The sequence below is a fragment of the Arachis ipaensis genome, chromosome B5, assembly GCF_059453495.1.
Source record: "Arachis ipaensis isolate K30076 ecotype BB chromosome B5, ASM5945349v1, whole genome shotgun sequence".
Classification (NCBI taxonomy): domain Eukaryota; kingdom Viridiplantae; phylum Streptophyta; class Magnoliopsida; order Fabales; family Fabaceae; genus Arachis; species Arachis ipaensis.
The window spans coordinates 107,674,137-107,692,480 of record NC_142440.1 but is presented as its reverse complement, the minus strand read 5'-3'; the positions used below and the strand labels follow the sequence as shown (position 1 = coordinate 107,692,480).

The window sequence follows — 18,344 nt, the reverse complement described above, 5'->3', positions numbered from 1 at the left end:
TGATTTGCAAGATGACCATAGCTTGCTTCAAGCCGACAATCTCTGTGGGATCGACCCTTACTCACGTAAGGTTTATTACTTGGACGACCCAGTGCACTTGCTGGTTAGTTGTGCGAAGTTGTGAAAAAGAACTAAGAATATGAACGTGCGTACTAAGTTTTTGGCGCCGTTACCAAGGAATGAACAATCACGATTTTGTGCACCAAGTTTTTGGCGCCGTTGCCGGGGATTGTTCGAGTTTGGACAACTGACGGTTCATCTTGTTGCTCAAATTAGGTAATTTTATTTTAATTTTAAGCTTTTTGTTTTTATTATTCTTATTTTCGAAAAATTTTCAAAAAAAAATTTATTAAATTATTCTATGTTCTTCAGAATTTTTAAGAATGAATTCTAGAGTTTCATGAGATATGTTGAATCCTGGCTGGCTGTTAAGCCATGTCTAATCTTTTGGACTGAGGTTTTGACTATCCTGAGAAGAGCTTATTTGTCTTTGTCAGCAATTTAGTTGTTGTATGTAATGTTATGCTGAAGCTTGGCTGGCCATTGGCCATGTCTAGTGTTTTAGACCGGAGCTTTCACTAAAAGCTTGGCTGGCTAGTAAGTCATGTCTAATTCCTGGACCAGAGTTTTAGACTAACATTGCATGATTCCTAGAATTCTCATTAGAAATTTTGAAATTCTTATTTTTCTTGTTCCAAATAATTTTCGAAAAATCCGAAAAGAAATTTTTACAAAATCATAAAAACCAAAAATGTTTTGTGTTTCTTATTTGAGTCTAGTGTCAAGTTTTAAGTTTGGTGTCCATTGCATGTTTGTAAATTTTTCTTAATTTTCAAAAATTCATCATATGTTCTTCATGATCTTCAAGTTGTTCTTGATGATTTTCCTTGTTTGATCTTTGCATTTTCTTGTTTTGTGTCTTTTCTTGCTTATCATATACATTTTCAATTTGTTAGTGTCTAAACATTAAAAATTTCTAAGTTTGGTGTCTTGCATGTCTTTCTTTTCTTAAAATTTTTTCAAAAATATGTTCTTGATGTTCATCATGATTTTCAAAGTGTTCTTGGTGTTCATCTTGACATTCAAAGTGTTCTTGCATGCATTGTGTGTTTTGATTCATAATTTTTATGTCTTGTGTCTTTTTTGTGTTTTTCTCTCTCCTCATTAAAAATTCAAAAATCAAAAAAATATATCTTTCCCTTTTTCTCTCATAAATTTTTGAAAACTTGAGTTAACTCTCTCAAAACTTTTTAAAATTTAGTTGTTTCTTATGAGTCAAATCAAATTTTCAATTTAAAAATTCTATCTTTTTCAAATCCTTTTCAAAAATCAAATCTTTTTCATTTCTTCTTCATATTTTTGAAAACTTTATAAATTTGATTTTCAAAATCTTTTTTTTATTTTATTTCATATTTTCGAAATTAATTGTTAACATTTAATATTTTGATTAAAAAATTTTTCAAGTTGTTACTTGCCTATTAAGAAAGGTTCAATCTTTAAACTCCAGAATCATATCTTTTTAGTTTCTTGTTAGTCAAGTAATCAACTTTAATTTCAAAAATCAAATCTTTTTAATTTTCTTTTAAAATCTTTTTCAAATTAAAGTTTCAATCATATCTTTTTCAAAACTTAATTTCAAAATCTTTTCTAACTTCTTATCTTTTCAAAATTGATTTTCAAATCTTTTTCAATTAACTACTTGAATTATTTTTTTATTTTAAAAGTTTTCTATTTCAATCATATCTTTTTCAAAACCACCTAACTAATTTTTCCTCTCTAATTTTCGAAAACCCCTCCCCTCTTTTTAAAAATTCCTTTTTAATTAACTATTCGAATTATAACTAATAGTCAAAATAAAAACAAAAATTTTTTTATTTATTTTATTTAATTTTCGAATTCTCCCCCCTCTCACCTCTTTCTATTTATTTAATTATCTACTAACACCCCTCTTCCATTCAAAAATTTGAACCCATTCTTCTCCTCTGTGTTCGAATTCTTATCTTCTCCTTCTTCTATTCTTCTCTTCTTCTACTCACATAAAGGAATCTCTATACTGTGACATAGAAGATTCCATATTTTCTTTTCTGTTCTCTTCTTTTTCATATGAGCAGGAACAAGGATAAGAACATTCTTGTTGAAGCTGACCCTGAATCTGAAAGGACTCTGAAGAGGAAACTAAGAGAAGCTAAAGCACAACCCTCTGGAGAGGACCTGACAGAAATTTTTGAAAAAGAAGGAGACATGGCCGAACCTAATAACAATGGTGGAGATGCAAGGAAGATGCTTGGTGACTTTATTGCACCTTCTTCTAACTTCTATGGAAGAAGCATCTCACTTCCTGCAATTGGAGCAAACAATTTTGAGCTTAAACCTCAATTGGTTTTTCTAATGTAACAGAATTTCAAGTTTCATAGACTTCCAATGAAAGATCCTCATCAGTTTTTAGCTGAATTTCTGCAAATCTGTGACACTATCAAGACCAATGGAGTTGATCCCGAGGTCTACAGGCTTATGCTTTTCCCTTTTGCTATAAGAGACAAAGCTAGAACATGGTTGGATTCACAACCTAAGGATAGCCTGAACTCTTGGGATAAGCTGGTCAGTGCATTCCTGGCCAAATTCTTTCCTCCTCAAAAGTTGAGCAAGCTTAGAGTGGAAATCCAAACCTTCAGACAGAAGGAAGGAGAATCCCTCTATGAAGCTTGGGAAAGATATAAGCAACTGATAAAAAGGTGTCCTACTGACATGCTTCCAGAATGGAGCATCATAAGTATATTCTATGATGGTCTGTCTGAGTTGTCAAAAATGTCATTGGACCATTCTGCAGGAGGATCTCTTCACGTGAAAACCCCTACAGAAGCTCAGAAACTCATTGAAATGGTTGCAAATAACCAGTTCATGTACACCTCTGAGAGGAATCCTGTGAACAATGGGACGCCTCAGAAGAAGGGAGTTCTTGAAATTGATACTCTGAATGCCATATTGGCTCAGAACAAAATATTGACTCAGCAAGTCAATATGATTTCTCAGAGTCTGAATGGATTGCAAGCTACATCCAACAGTACTAAAGAGGCATCTTCTGAAGAAGAAGCTTATGATCCTGAGAACCCTGCAATAGCAGAGGTGAATTACATGGGAGAACTCTATGGAAACACCTATAACTCTTCATGGAGAAATCATCCTAATCTCTCATGGAAGGATCAACAGAAGCCTCAACAAGGCTTCAATAATAATGGTGGAAGAAATAGGTTTAGCAATAGCAAGCCTTTTCCATCATCTTCTCAGCAACAGACAGAAAATTCTGAATAGAGCCATTCTGGCCTGGCAACCATAGTCCCTGATCTATCCAAGACCACACTAAGTTTCATGAATGAAACAAGGTCCTCCATTAGAAATTTGGAGGCACAGGGGGTCAGCTGAGTAACAAGATTACTAAAACTCCTCCCAGTACTCTCCCAAGCAATACAGAAGAAAATTCCAAGAGAGAGTGCAAAGCCATAACCTTACTTGGTGTGGCCGAATGCCCAGAGGAGGAGGAGGACGTGAATCCCAGTGAGGAAGACCTCATGGGACGTCCTCTGGACAGAAAGGAGTTCCCTTTTGAGGAACCAAAGGAATCTGAGGCTCGTACAGAGACCCTAGAGATTCCATTGGACCTCCTTCTGCCATTCATGAGCTCTGATGAATACTCTTCCTCTGAAGAGGATGAAGACACCATTGCAGAGCAAGTTGCTAAGTATCTAGGAGTAATCATGAAGTTGAATGCCAGTTTATTTGATAATGAGACTTGGGAGGATGAACCCCCCTTGCTCACCAATGAACTGAGTGCATTAATGAGGTAGACATTGCCTCAGAAGAAACCGGATCCCGGAAAGTTTTTCATACCTTGTATCATAGGCACCATGACCTTTGAGAAAGCTCTGTGTGACCTTGGGTCAGGGATAAACCTTATGCCACTCTCTGTAATGGAGAAACTGGGAATCTTTGAGGTACAAGCTGCAAGAATCTCATTAGAGATGGCAGACAAATCAATAAAACAAGCTTATGGACTAGTAGAGGACGTGTTAGTAAAGGTTGAAGGCCTTTACATCCCTGCTGATTTCATAATCCTAGACACTGGGAAGGATGAGGATGAATCCATCATCCTTGGCAGACCCTTCCTGGCCACAGCAAAAGCTGTGATTGATGTTGATAGAAGAGAGTTGGTCCTTCAGTTAAATGAAGACTACCTTGTATTCAAGACTACAGGTTCTCCCTCTGTAACCATAGAGAGGAATCATGAAAAGCTTCTCTCAATACAGAGTCAAACAAAACTCCCACATTCAAACTCTAAGTTTGGTGTTGGAAAGCCACAACCAAACTCTAAGTTTGGTGTTAAGAGGCCCCAACATTGCTCTGATTTTCTGTGAGGCTCCATGAGAGCTCACTGTCAAGCTATTGACATTAAAGAAGCGCTTGTTGGGAGGCAACCCAATGTTATTTAATTATATCTATTTATTTTCAATTGCTATTTTATGTTTTCTTTAGGTTGATGATCATATGAAGTCACAAAAACTACTGAAAAATCAAAAACAGAATGAAAAATAGCATTAAAAATAGCTCACCCTAGAGGAAGAGCTTATTGGCATTTAAACGCCAGTAAGAAGCATCAAACTGGCGTTTAACGCCAGAAAGAAGCATCAAGCTGGCGTTAAACGCCAGAAACAAGCACCAGACTGGCGTTTAATGCCAGAACAGAGCATGGAATTGGCGTTTAACGCCAAGAATGGGAGAAAAGCTGGCGTTAAACGCCAGAAACAAGTAGCAAGCTAGCGTTTAATGCCAGACATGCATTCTAAGGGCGTTTTGCACGCCTACTTGGAGCAGGGATGCTAAGTCCTTGACCCCTCAGGATCTGTAGACCCCACAGGATCCCCACTTACCACACCTCTTCTTCTCTCCTCTTCACACCCTTTCCTAACACTCTTCCCCAAATACCCTTAACCACTCACATCCATCCACTCTTCCCCATACACCCCACCTACCTCCAAAATATAAATTCGTTTCCCTCCCAAACCCAACCCTAATGGCCGAAACCTACCCTTCCCCCCACCCTTATATAAACCCCTCAACACTAATCCATTTTCACACGTTACAACCACCACTTCTCCCCCCTTGGCCGAATACACCTTCTCCCTCCATTTCCTCCATTTTCTTCTTCTTCTACTACTTTCTTTCTTCTTTTGCTCGAGGACGAGCAAACCTTTTAAGTTTGGTGTGGTAAAAGCATTGATTTTTATTTTTCCATAACCATTAATGGCACCTAAGGCCAGAGAAACCTCAAGAAAGAGGAAAGGGAAGGCAATTGCTTCCACCTCTGAGTCATGGGAGATGGAGAGATTCATCTCAAAGGTCCATCAAGACCACTTCTATGAAGTTGTGGCCAAGAAAAAGGTGATCCCTGAGGTCCCTTTTAATCTCAAAAAGGGCAAGTATCCGGAGATCTGACAAGAGATTAGAAGAAGAGGATGGAAAGTTCTCTCTAATCCTATTCAACAAGTCGGAATCTTAATGGTTCAAGAGTTCTATGCAAATGCATGGATCACTAGGAACCATGATCAAAGTATGAACCCGAATCCAAAGAATTGGCTTATAATGGTTCGGGGGAAATACTTAGATTTCAGTTCGGAAAATGTAAGGTTGGCGTCCAACTTGCCAATGATGCAAGAAAACGCACGCCCCTACACTAGAAGGGTAAACTTTGATCAAAGGTTGGACCAAGTCCTCATGGACATATATGTGGAAGGAGCTCAATGGAAAGTTGACTCAAGAGGCAAGCCGGTTCAATTGAGAAGACCGGACCTTAAGCCTGTAGCTAGAGGATGGTTGGAGTTCATCCAACGTTCTATCATTCCAACTAGCAACCGGTCTGAAGTTACTGTAGACCGGGCCATCATGATCCATAGTATCATGATTGGGGAGGAAGTGGAAGTTCATGAGATTATACCTCAAGAACTCTACAAGGTGGCTGACAAGTCTTCCACTTTGGCAAGGTTAACCTTCCCTCACCTCATTTGCCACCTCTGCAATTCGGCTAGGATTGACATATAGGGAGATATCCTCATTGATGAGGACAAGCCCATCACTAAGAAAAGGATGGAGCAAACAAGAGATCATGGACCTCAACAAGAGCATGAGGAAATTCCTCACCATGAAATCCCTGAGATACCTCAAGGGATGCACTTTCCTCCACAGAACTATTGGGAACAAATCAACACCTACCTAGGAGAATTAAGTTCCAACATGGGACAACTAAGGATGAAACACAAAGAGCACTCCATCATTCTCCATGAGATTAGAGAAGATCAAAGAGCTATGAGGGAGGAGCAACAAAGACAAGGAAGAGACATAGAGGAGCTCAAGAACACCATTGGTTCTTCAAGAGGAAGAAGACGCCACCCTCACTAAGGTGGACCCGTTCCTTAATCTCCTTGTTCTTATTTTTCTGTTTTTCATTTACTATGCTCTATGTTTATTTATGTTTGTGTCTTTACTATATCATTATTAGTGTTTAAGTGTCTATGTCTTAAAGCTTTGAATGTCCTATGAATCCATCACCTTTCTTAAATGAAAAATGTTTTAATTACAAAAGAACAAGAAGTACATGAATTTCGAATTCATCCTTGAAATTAGTTTAATTATTTTGATGTGGTGACAATACTTTTTGTTTTCTGAATGAATGCTTGAACAGTGCATATGTATTTTGAATTTGTTGTTTATAAATGTTAAAATTGTTGGCTCTTGAAGAATAATGTAAAAGGAGAAATGTTATTTAATAATCTGAAAAATCATAAAATTGATTGTTGAAGCAAGAAAAAGCAGTGAAGAACAAAGCTTGCAGAAGAAAAAAATGCGAAAAAAAAAGAAAAAAAAATTCGCGAAAAAAATAAATAAATAATAAAGAAAAAGAAAAAGCAAGCAGAAAAAGCCAATAGCCCTTAAAACCAAAAGGCAAGGGTAAAAGGGATCCAAGGCTTTGAGCATCAGTGGATAGGAGGGCCCAAAGGAATAAAATCCTGGCCTAAGCGGCTAAACCAAGTTGTCCCTAACCATGTGCTTATGGCGTGAAGGTGTCAAGTGAAAAGCTTGAGACTGAGCGGTTAAAGTCGAGGTCCAAAGCAAAAACAGAGTGTGCTTAAGAACCCTGGACACCTCTAATTGGGGACTTTAGCAAAGCTGAGTCACAATCTAAAAAGGTTCACCCAATTATGTGTCTGTGGCATTTATGTATCCGGTGGTAATACTGGAAAACAAAGTGCTTAGGGCCACGGCCAAGACTCATAAAGTAGCTGTGTTCAAGAATCAACATACTGAACTAGGAGAATCAATAACACTATCTGAATTCTGAGTTCCTATAGATGCCAATCATTCTGAACTTCAAGGGATAAAGTGAGATGCCAAAACTGTTCAGAGGCAAAAAGCTACTAGTCCCGCTCATCTAATTGGAGCTAAGTTGCATTGATATTTTTGGATTTATAGTATATTCTCTTCTTTCTATCCTACTTGATTTTCATTTGCTTGGGGACAAGCAACAATTTAAGTTTGGTGTTGTGATGAGCGGATAATTTATACGTTTTTTGGCATTGTTTTTACATAGTTTTCAATATGATTTAGTTAGTTTTTAATATATTTTCATTAGTTTTTAAATAAAAATCACATTTCTGGACTTTACTATGAGTTTGTGTGTTTTTCTGTGATTTCAGGTAATTTCTGGCTGAAATTGAGGGACTTAAGCAAAAATCTGATTCAGAGGCTGAAGAAGGACTGCAGATGCTGTTGGATTCTGACCTCCCTGCACTCGAAGTGGATTTTCTGGAGCTACAGAAACCCAATTGGCGCGCTCTCAAATGTGTTGGAAAGTAGACATTCAGGGCTTTCCAGCAATAGATAATAGTCCATACTTTGCCCGAGTTTAGACGACGCAAACTGGAGTTTAATGCCAGCTTTCTGCCCTATTCTGGTGTTAAATGCCAGAAACAAGTCGCAAAGCAGAGTCAAATGCCAGAAACAAGTTACAAACTGGCGTTTAACTCCAAGAGAAGCCTCTACACGTGTAAAGCTCAATGCTAAGCCCAAGCACACACCAAGTGGGCCCCGGAAGTGGATTTCTGCATCATTTACTTATCTCTGTAAACCCTAGTAACTAGTTTAGTATAAATAAGACTTTTTACTATTGTATTTACATCTTTGGATGTTTAGTCCTTAGACGGAGGTCTTGGTTATTCTGGTTCCTTCTCTGGGGCCGAAGCCAATGAACATTATCATCACTTATGTATTTTCAACGGTAGAGTTTCTACACACCATAGATTAAGGTGTGGAGCTCTACTGTTCCTCATGAATTAATGCAAAGTTCTATTGTTTTTCCATTCAACTCAAGCCTATTTCTTCTCTAAGATATTCATTCGCACACAAGAACAAGATGAATGTGATGATTATGTGACGCTCATCACCATTCTCACTTATGAACGCGTGCCTGACAAACACTTCCGTTCTACATGAAAGCAAGCTTGAATGCATATCTCTTAGCCTCTTGATTTATGATCAGAGTCTTCGTGGTAGAGGCTAGAATTATTGGTGGCCATTCTTGAGATCCGGAAAGTCTAAACCTTGTCTGTGGTATTCTGAGTAGGATCTGGGAAGGGATGGCTGTGACGAGCTTCAAACTCGCTAGTGCTGGGCGTAGTGACAGACGCAAAAGGATCACTGGATCCTATTCCAGCATGATCGAGAACCGACAGATGATTAGCCATGCGGTGACAGCGCATTTGGACTATTTTCACTGAGAGGATGGGATGTAGCCATTGACAACGGTGATGCCCAACATACAGCTTGCCATGGAAAGGAGTATGAGTGATTGGATGAAAGCAGTAGGAAAGCAGAGGTTCAGAAGGAACAAAAGCATCTCCATATGCTTATCTGAAACTCTCACCAATGAATTGCATAAGTATCTCTATCCTATTTTATATTTTAAATTATATTTTAACTATCAATTCACCATGACCATTTGAATCCGCCTGACTGAGATTTGCAAGATGACCATAGCTTGCTTCAAGCCGACAATCTCCACGGGATCGACCCTTACTCACGTAAGGTTTATTACTTGGACGACCCATTACACTTGCTGGTTAGTTGTGCGAAGTTGTGAAAAAGAACTAAGAATATGAACGTGCGTACTAAGTTTTTGGCGCCATTACCAAGGAATGAACAATCACGATTTCGTGCACCACAATGCAATACCCCACTGAAAAAGAGAATCATATGAGGATAAAGATAATAGACACCCTGGTGGAAGAGGTGCTTAAGCCAAGCTATCAGGAGGAACATGTAGGAGAAATCCAAGACATTCAAGGTGAAAAGTGTAAGGCAATTACATTGAAAAGTGAAGAGATTGAGGAATTTGAATCCACCATCCAGGAAAAGCATGACAGAGAGGTTCTAGAAGAAAGGACAGAGGAAGGAAGAGAAAAGGAGCCTGGGAACATAGACGCACAAACCTTAAGGGAAGGCAAGAACACCCTTGAGTCATAGCCACAAGAGAAGGAGGAAGAAGTAAAACCATGTGTTCTCAACTTTCCATATTCTCAAAAATCCAAAGAAGAAGACAAGGAAAAGAAATACCTCAAATTCTTGGAGGTATTCAAAACACTCCATATCAACCTCCCTTTCATAGAGGCCTTTGAACAGATGCCTCTATATGCTAAGTTTATGAAGGAACTACTGTCTAAGAAAAGGTCTTTAGAGGAAGGCCAAATGGTGGTATTGACAAAAGAATGTAGTGCTATCATCCAGAGAACACTTCCAATGAAGAAAAAGGATCCTAGAAGCTTTCACATTCCTTGCACCATAGGTAGCATAATGATCGAGAAATCATTATGTGACCTGGGTGCTAGCATAAATCTGATGCCTTTGTCTCTCATGAAGAGACTTCAAATTCATGAATTGAAATCCACATGGATAGCTCTCCAAATGGCAGACAAATCCATCAAGCAAGCCCTTGGAGTGGTGAAAAATGTACTTGTGAAAGTAGGAAACTTTTTCATTCCAGCTGTCTTTGTGATCCTTGATATGGAAGAAGATTATAACACTCTTATCATCCTGGGAAGACCTTTCTTGGCTACAGGAAGAGCACAGATCGATGCTGAAAGAGGAGAATTGATGCTAAGAGTGCATGACGAGCATCTAACATTCAATGTTTTCAAAAATCTACAAGAACCAATCCAAGAGAAGGAATGTATGAGGATTGATGAGGGAGATCCAAACTGGAAAGAGAAATCTGAGGAGCCACCTCTAGAACTCATAAGCTCATTCTTGGAGGAGAAGAAAGAAACTAAAGAGAGGCAGAAAGTTCAAGGAGTCAGAAAAGCCAAAGAAAAACCACAAGCAAAGTCCCCAATGGTGACAAATGAGAAAGTTCCTAACATCGAGCCTACCAACAAGGAAGAATCATCAAAAAAGAGGAAGAACAGCAAGAAGAAGGTGCCTAAAGGTTGAAAAAATAAGAAAATTCTAACTGAAGGATTCTCACCTGGGATAAAGTGAGGCTAATCTATCAACAAGTGGAAACATCTCCACACTTTTCTGGATACTACACAGTGAACAAAATCCTTTCACTTGAGCATGTGAAAATCATCAAGAAGGATACTGGAAGAAAGCTTTCAGTGAGAGGGGAGAAATTGAGGCACTATGATCATCAACCTCCTTAACAGGGGACAACCGTCAAGCTAGTGACATTAAAGAAGTGCTTCATGGGAGGCAACCCATGTTTAGTATTCCTTAATTCATGCTTTAGTAGTAATAATAAATTGTCTTTCATCATGAATTCAAACTTTCACAAACAATTTGCAGCTGTATTAGGCACTTTCATGAAGCATATGATCAACCTCTAAGTTTGGTGTGCCTAGAGACACCCTAAGATGATTTCATGCATAATGAACATTGGTACATGAAATCGTGATTGCACACTTTTCACACAACTCCGTGCAGCTGACCAGCAAGTGCACTGGGTCGTCCAAGTAATACCTTACGTGAGTAAGGGTCGATCCCACGGAGATTGTCAGCTTGAAGCAAGCTATGATCATCCTTGTAAATCTCAGTCAGGCAGATTCAAATGGTTATGGACTTTTGATAACTAAAATATAATTAAAACAGAAAATAAGATAGAGATACTTATGTAATTCATTGGTGGTATTTCAGATAAGCATATGAAGATGCTTTGTTCCTTCTGAACCTCTGCGTTCCTACTGCCTTCATCCAATCATGTGTACTCCTTTCTATGGAAAGCTGTATGTTGGGGGATCACCGTTGTCAATGGCTACCGTCCGTCCTCTCAGTGAAAATGGTCCAAATGCACGGTCATCGCACGGTTAATCATCTGTCGGTTCTCACTCATGTTGGAATAGGATCCATTGATCCTTTTGCGTCTGTCACTACGCCCAACACTTGCGAGTTTGAAGCTTGTCACAGTCATCCCATTCCAGATCCTACTCGGAATACCACAGACAAGGTTTAGACTTTCCAGATCTCAGGAATGTCCGCCAATAATTCTAGCTTATACCACGAAGGTTCTAATCTTAGATTAGAAACCCAAGAGATATGCATTCAAGCTTGTTTTTAGCTAGAACAGAAGTGGTTGTCAGGCACGCGTTCATAGGTGAGAATGGTGATGAGTGTCACTAGTTCATCACATTCATCATGTTGAAGTGCGAATAGATATCTTAGAATAAGAATAAGCTTGAATTGAATAGAAAAACAATAGTACTTTGCATTAATTCATGAGGAACAGCAGAGCTCCACACCTTAATTTATGGGGTGTAGAAACTCTACCGTTGAAAATACATAAGTGAAAATAGGGTAGACATGGCCGAGTGGCCAGCCTCCCATGGAGGTCTCAGAACATAAAAGTTACATAATGTGTCAAGAGATTCTGAGATAAAAATACAATAGTAAAAGGTCCTATTTATAATGAACTAGTAGCCTAGGGTTTACAGAAATAAGTAAATGATGTAGAAATCTACTTCCGGGCTCACTTGGTGTGTGATTGGGCTGAGCATTGAAGCTTTCACATGTAGAGGCTTTTTTTGTAGTTAAACACCAGCTTTTGTGCCAGTTTGGGCGTTTAACTCCAGCTTTTATGCCAGTTCTGGCGTTTAACGCCAGAATAGGGTAGAAATTTGGCGTTTAAACGCCGGCTTGCGTTATTAAAACTCGGGCAAAGTATGAACTATTATATATTGCTGGAAAGCCCAGGATGTCTTCTTTCCAACGCAATTGAGAGCACGCCAATTGAGCTTCTGTAGCTCCAGAAAATCTATTTTGAGTGCAGGGAGGTCAGAATCCAACAGCATCTGCAGTCCTTTTTCAGCCTCTGAATCAGATTTTTGCTCAGGTCCCTCAATTTCAGCCAGAAAATACCTGAAATCACAGAAAAACATACAAACTCATAGTAAAGTCCAGAAATGTGATTTTTATTTAAAAACTAATAAAAATATAATGAAAAGTAACTAAAACATATTAAAAACTACCTAAAAATAATGCCAAAAAGCGTATAAATTATCCGCTCATCAAACATATTGATATCTTAGGATGTTTACTTAATCATTTTTTGTAGTATATAGCCAAATATTAAGTTTGGTGTTCCACGTATGCTACATGTATGAATGATAAGAATAAAATTGTTAGTTTTAAATTTCATGGAGGCAATGGTTTTTAGTGAGTTAGTTTATGAATTTCTTAGCCTTTCATTTCCGCTACTAATTTCAATTTTATTTCATTTTGTGTTTGAAAAGGGAATCTTGAACATGAGATTAATGGAAGTGACTATGCTAGCAAGAGTTCGGCCACTTCATGACTATGAGCTAGGGGTCTTGAATAATAAAAGGAACTAGTCACATGTCCTTGAATATTGCTCCTTAGAAAGTACCACCTTGCATACATTAGCTAGTTAGGTGTGTCATAAGATCACCTTGATGACCGAACCTACCAACCTCATAAATAGACAATCCATATCTCCACTTCACCTTGCATGCACACCCTTCATTTCCATCACACAAAATGAATCCCCACTATCCATTCCCTTACCACCTTTCACTATAAATAACTCTCATTTTGTTCGAACCACAACCCCCCCCCAAAGAACTGCTCTTTTACCTTCACACTTCACTTCCTACTTTCATTTGATCCTAAGCCTCACTTTCATACCTCCTCTCTTTGGTCACTCCTCACTCAAATATTTACATCTTCGCTCTAACATCAAGCATTCTTGATCAATCATTTATCTTCCTTCTCAAGTTACACACTCAATCTCCCTCATACACTATACTCTCCACCCTCCTCTATAGTTCTTTTTTTCTATTCGGCCCCTTTGAAGCAAATCAATGGCATCATCAAGCTCAAAAAGAAGAAAGAGAAAAGAACCCGTAGAGGAAATTCCTTTTGATGGATGGAAGTTTAAATCTCTGTTTCATGAAATACAATTCGGGTGGATGGAACCAAAAGAAATACTGCCCGAGCTAGCTTTCTAACTCCAAGACGATGAATGCTTTGAGATAAAAGGGAAAATTGAAAGGAGGAGATGGGAACTTCTCATTGACCCGCCCACACAAGTGAATGCAACTCTTGTCAAGGAGTTTTATGCCAATACGGTGAGAGAACACAAGATGAAGGACTCTCCTTATAAGAGCTGTGTAAGAAGGATAGAAGTTGATTTTAGCCCAAATGCTATCATGATGGTTCTCAAGCTTAGATCAACACCATTTGAGGAAGCCAACTATCACACAAGGGTAAGTTGTGACGCCGACTGTGAAGAAATTATGAATGACATTTGTGTTATAGGAGCTGATTGGGTAAGGAACTCCAAGAGAATGCCAAGATACATTAAACGAGGAGACCTTATTCCGGAAGCTAAAGGATGGTTCGAGTTTGTGAGGAGGTCCATTCTCCCTAACTTGAACAATTCAGAAGTCAATGTCAATAGAGCAACCATGGTGCACTGCATAATGAAGGGAGGGAAAATAAAAGGTCATGAGATCATAGCAAAGGGTATCCACGAAATAGCAAAGAAGAATGATCTGGAAGCTTGGCTTGGCTATCCTAGCACCATCCTACACTTATGTGAGAAAGCTAAAGTAGTGTTTGAGGATGAAGACCCAAAATGGGTGTTAGTCGGCAAGCCAATCACCCCTCAAAGGATGGCATATGTTACAGCTGCTCAAAGTCAAAGAAGGCCCCAAATGAGAAAGAGGGTGTCACCACAAGAAGCACCACACGAAGAACCACAGGAAGAAAGACAAGCCTGAGTTCCTTTTGACATGAACCAAATGCAAAGTGCTATTGATGGTCTATCAAGGCAATATTTAGAAAGTCAAGAGCAACAGAGGAACCTTTAAATGTAGATGATGGACCAACAGAGGGGTTTTCAATCCCAAATCATAGACCAACAGAGGGAGTTGTACATGCAGTTAATGGGGCAACAAAAAGAGCATCACTCCCAACTCTATGAGTCCATCAACCAAGTGGCCAAAAAGCAAATCCATCAAGAAAAGCACATCCAAGAGCTCAATCAACGCCAGAATGCTCACATGAAGACTTTTAATGAGTACATGATTCTCAATGAAGGGAGGCATTTAGACAAGGTCGAGTATGACATGAATACTCAAGCTAAACTCAACTATTTAGTTGGCTATTTGCCTCATTTGTACCAGGGAATCCAAAAGTATGATGACATTCGTGAAGGGCTGGAATCAAGAGAAGTAGAAAGAGCAAGGCCCAATAAAGACAAATTGAAGAAGAAGATGGAGGATGCTGGCTTTTGGAAGAGGCTAGTAGGAAAACAGAAGGAGAAAGGAGGTGCAAGAAACCAACAGGAGGGAGATCAAGAAGAAGAGAAGAAGAAGAGGAAGGGAAAGCAAGCCAAGGAATAAGAGGTGGTGCGGCTCTTTTTTCATTAAGTTTAATAAGGAAGTGCATGTGTGAAACAGAACATGCCTCCACATTTGTTTTATGACTCTTTGCATTATGTTTTCTTTATGATTATTTTGGCTTACTAGTTTAATGTCTATATCACTTCACCTTATTTGAATTATAAGCTTTGTTTCCTAGGTCTGAATGAAAGAAAATGTTATGAAAAAGAAGAGTAAAGTCCAATCTGGTAGAAGATGAATAAGGCCCTAAGGTTATGTGGTGGTATATGCTAACCAATGGTTCTCAAATAAGGTTGAAGGCTAGAGTATCTCCTAAGTAATGGCTTGATTTGCATTCTATGAAATCCTTGTGAATAAAAGATCTTTGCAACAAGAAAGAAAAAGAGAAGGAAGAATGAAGAAAGAATAGAGCAATCAATAAGCTAGGCACCAATAGCTTGAACCTTTAGATATATGCCTGTGATGCCTTTGTACAAGGATATGTGATGACAAGTCATCTTAGCCTAGTTTCACTAGCCTTTTTCTTTTATTTTCAATTGATTTATGCACTTTCTTGAGCCATAAGCAAGCCAATTGGGTAGATTTTCATGCTTCCTTTGATTTAATCAACCATAGATGAATTAATACAATTTCATGAGGTTTTATGCTATAATTGTCACATATTATGAAAGAATGAATATCTCATGATTTTGAGCATAGCTTTGATGTGTTTGGTTGATTAATGATAGGTGAAGAAAGCTTGGAGAAAGGTTGAAGCAAGAAGGAATGGCTAGGAGGAAGAGAGGAAAAAAAAAGTTTGAGCAAAATTTTGCCTCAAACTTTTTCTCAAACTTTTGGAATAAGTGAAAATGAACCAGGGAGCAAAAAGCTGGACCAAAAGTTTGCCTCAAACTTTCTGGCAAACTTTTGGCATCACAAATCAACATCCTGGAGAGCAAAAGTTTGCGCCAACGTTTGCCTCAAACTTTTTGGCAAACATTGGCGCATGAACAACACACCCTGGAGAGCAAAAGTTTGCGCCAACGTTTGCCTCAAACTTTTTGGCAAACATTGGCGCCATGAGTATGCAAAGGGAGGCCAACGTTTGAGCAAAAGTTTGACCCCAAACTTTTGCCCAAACGTTGGTATCAGCAAAATGGGGTGGCTGATGTGAAAAGTTTGAGTAAAAGTTTGCCTCAAACTTTTACTCAAGCTTTCATGATTCCAAACCCGGTTCAATTTGGTTCTTCTCCAAACTCCAAGAGCAATCAACCAAGGCCTCTATCAACCCAATTCCATCAAGAGCAAAGGCCCAATTGAAGGCTTGAAGACCATTTGAAGAAAGTGTATAAATAGCATAGGATTTAAGTTTTCGGAGAGCTTTCTTTTCGGTTTTGATTAGTACACTTAGTAGAGAGCTCACTTTACATTTCTTGGCATTGTTGTTTTAATTCAAGAGAATTTGGGAGGAGAATTGATCTCTCTTCTTCCTTGTTCTTGCCCAGCACTCTTTACTTTTCTTGTCTTGGATCTTGGGTTGGAGAATTGAAGGAAATTTATTTCAATCTCATCCTGAGATTTCTCTGTTTCATTTTACTGCATAATTGAATTTCCATTTGGTTAATTGCTTCTGTCTTCTACTTTCTCTGCAATTACAATTCTTCGTTTCCTTTGCAATTGTTCTTGTTGGATCTAGGAAGGCATTGAGATCTAGACTTGGTTTTCTAGTCTCTTGGGTCCTGAGATCCGGATTTCCCATTTCCCATTCTCTGTTTACTGCTTTCAAGCTCATTTACATTTCTGTTTTAAGATCCGGTTCAATTCTAGTCATCCTTGACTTCTCTGCTTGTTGCAATTTTACTTTTCCTTGTTTAATTTCTGCAAATCCAATTCCTAATTCCCTTTACAATTCAAGCCATTTACATTTCTTGCACTTTAAGATTCTGCAATTTACATTTCTTGCGTTCTAAGTTTCTGCCATTTAATTTCTTGTTCTTTAAGATTCAGCACTTTAAATTTCAGTTCTCTTTAAATTCAATGCAATTTACCCATTCCCTTTACTTTCCATGCAATCTAAATTCTGCAAATCACAAATCACTCAACCAAATCTTGATTCGCTTGACTAAATCAACCACTAAACTAAAATTGCTCAATCCTTCAATCCTTGTGGGATCGACCTTACTCCCGTGAGTTATTATTACTTGATGCGACCCGGTGCACTTGCCGGTTAGATTTGTGTGTTTGGAATTCGTTTTCCAAAAATAACACATCAAGTTTTTGGCGCTGTTGCCGGGGATTGATTAGATTGACAATGATTATGTGAAGCGGTGATCTAGATCTAGCATTTTTACTTTTCTGTTTTTTAATTTTCAATTAACCCACTAACTGTTTGAATTTTTGCCTGAGATAACTGAAACTTCGCTTTAGCAACAAAGTAAAGTTTTCCTGGAAATTTCTAGCTCTATGCAATGCTCTTGCTTACACAAGAGAAGCAATTTCTGCCACTAATCTCCCAAGTCCATCAACTGTTTGATACTTTGTGCCAGCTAACCTTCTGAATCACATTCTGAGCTTGAAAATATTCAATCATCACTTGAATTGTTTGTGACTGTGCAGATCATGGAGGGGAACTCAACAAATTCTAGCAATCATGAGAGTAATATCCCCACCTTGGATGATAATGTAACCCATAGTTCGAAGCAACTATCCATAGCCATGAATGATGTTGCCCAGTGGTTTGAAGCTTTCCCACAAGGAAACATCATCGGATGGGAAGAACTAATGAGTGAACTCCTAGCCAAGCTAAAGCCACCTCAGATAACTGTTAAACCAGAGGCAGGAGTGCAACCATTCACACAAGAGAAGGAAATTGAAGGTACTCGTGCAGTCATAAGCCAAAACAAGCAGATGCATCAGCAGACTCTACAACAACTAGACATGATGGCCAGAAAAATCACTGAGTTGAGACATGCTGTAGTACATACATACAACCTGACTCAAAGCTCATATGGGTGTAATCAAGCTGAACACAGTTTTGGGGTCATTAACCATGAGCAACAAAGTTTTGAGCAACTACAATCTCCAAGCAATCACTCTAGCGTGCTCCAACACAGGCCTCAGAATGATGTGTACAATCCACCTTGGAGAACTCATTCTAATGGGAGGGGGGTTGAGAACCAAAACCAAAGACCAAGGGACTTCAACTGCAACAATCCCAGCTTCAAAAATCAACATAAAACACACCCCCACAACAACAATCACACACACTTCCAACCCCGTCCTACCTCACCATTCGCCCAAAATGACCTTCATCGACCACCACAATTGACACAGCCACAACCACTTCCAACCTTTCAAAGAATCTATATTCTAGAAATGTTGATGGAGAGGTTCATGAAAATTCAAGAA

The 18,344-nt window shown here is 38.7% G+C and overlaps 1 protein-coding gene across 1 annotated transcript; it reads left to right on the top strand.

The window, feature by feature from the left end:
- Positions 1-9,723: 9,723 nt before the first annotated feature.
- On the top strand, positions 9,724-10,530 carry LOC107624638 (uncharacterized). The gene has a single exon (XM_016327096.1). The coding sequence runs from the start codon at positions 9,724-9,726 to the stop codon at positions 10,528-10,530; it is 807 nt and encodes a 268-aa protein (XP_016182582.1).
- Positions 10,531-18,344: the final 7,814 nt, after the last annotated feature.

Excerpts from the sequence above, each read along its gene's own strand:
- LOC107624638 (XM_016327096.1), top strand. The coding sequence starts at position 9,724 with ATGCCTCTATATGCTAAGTTTATGAAGGAACTACTGTCTAAGAAAAGG.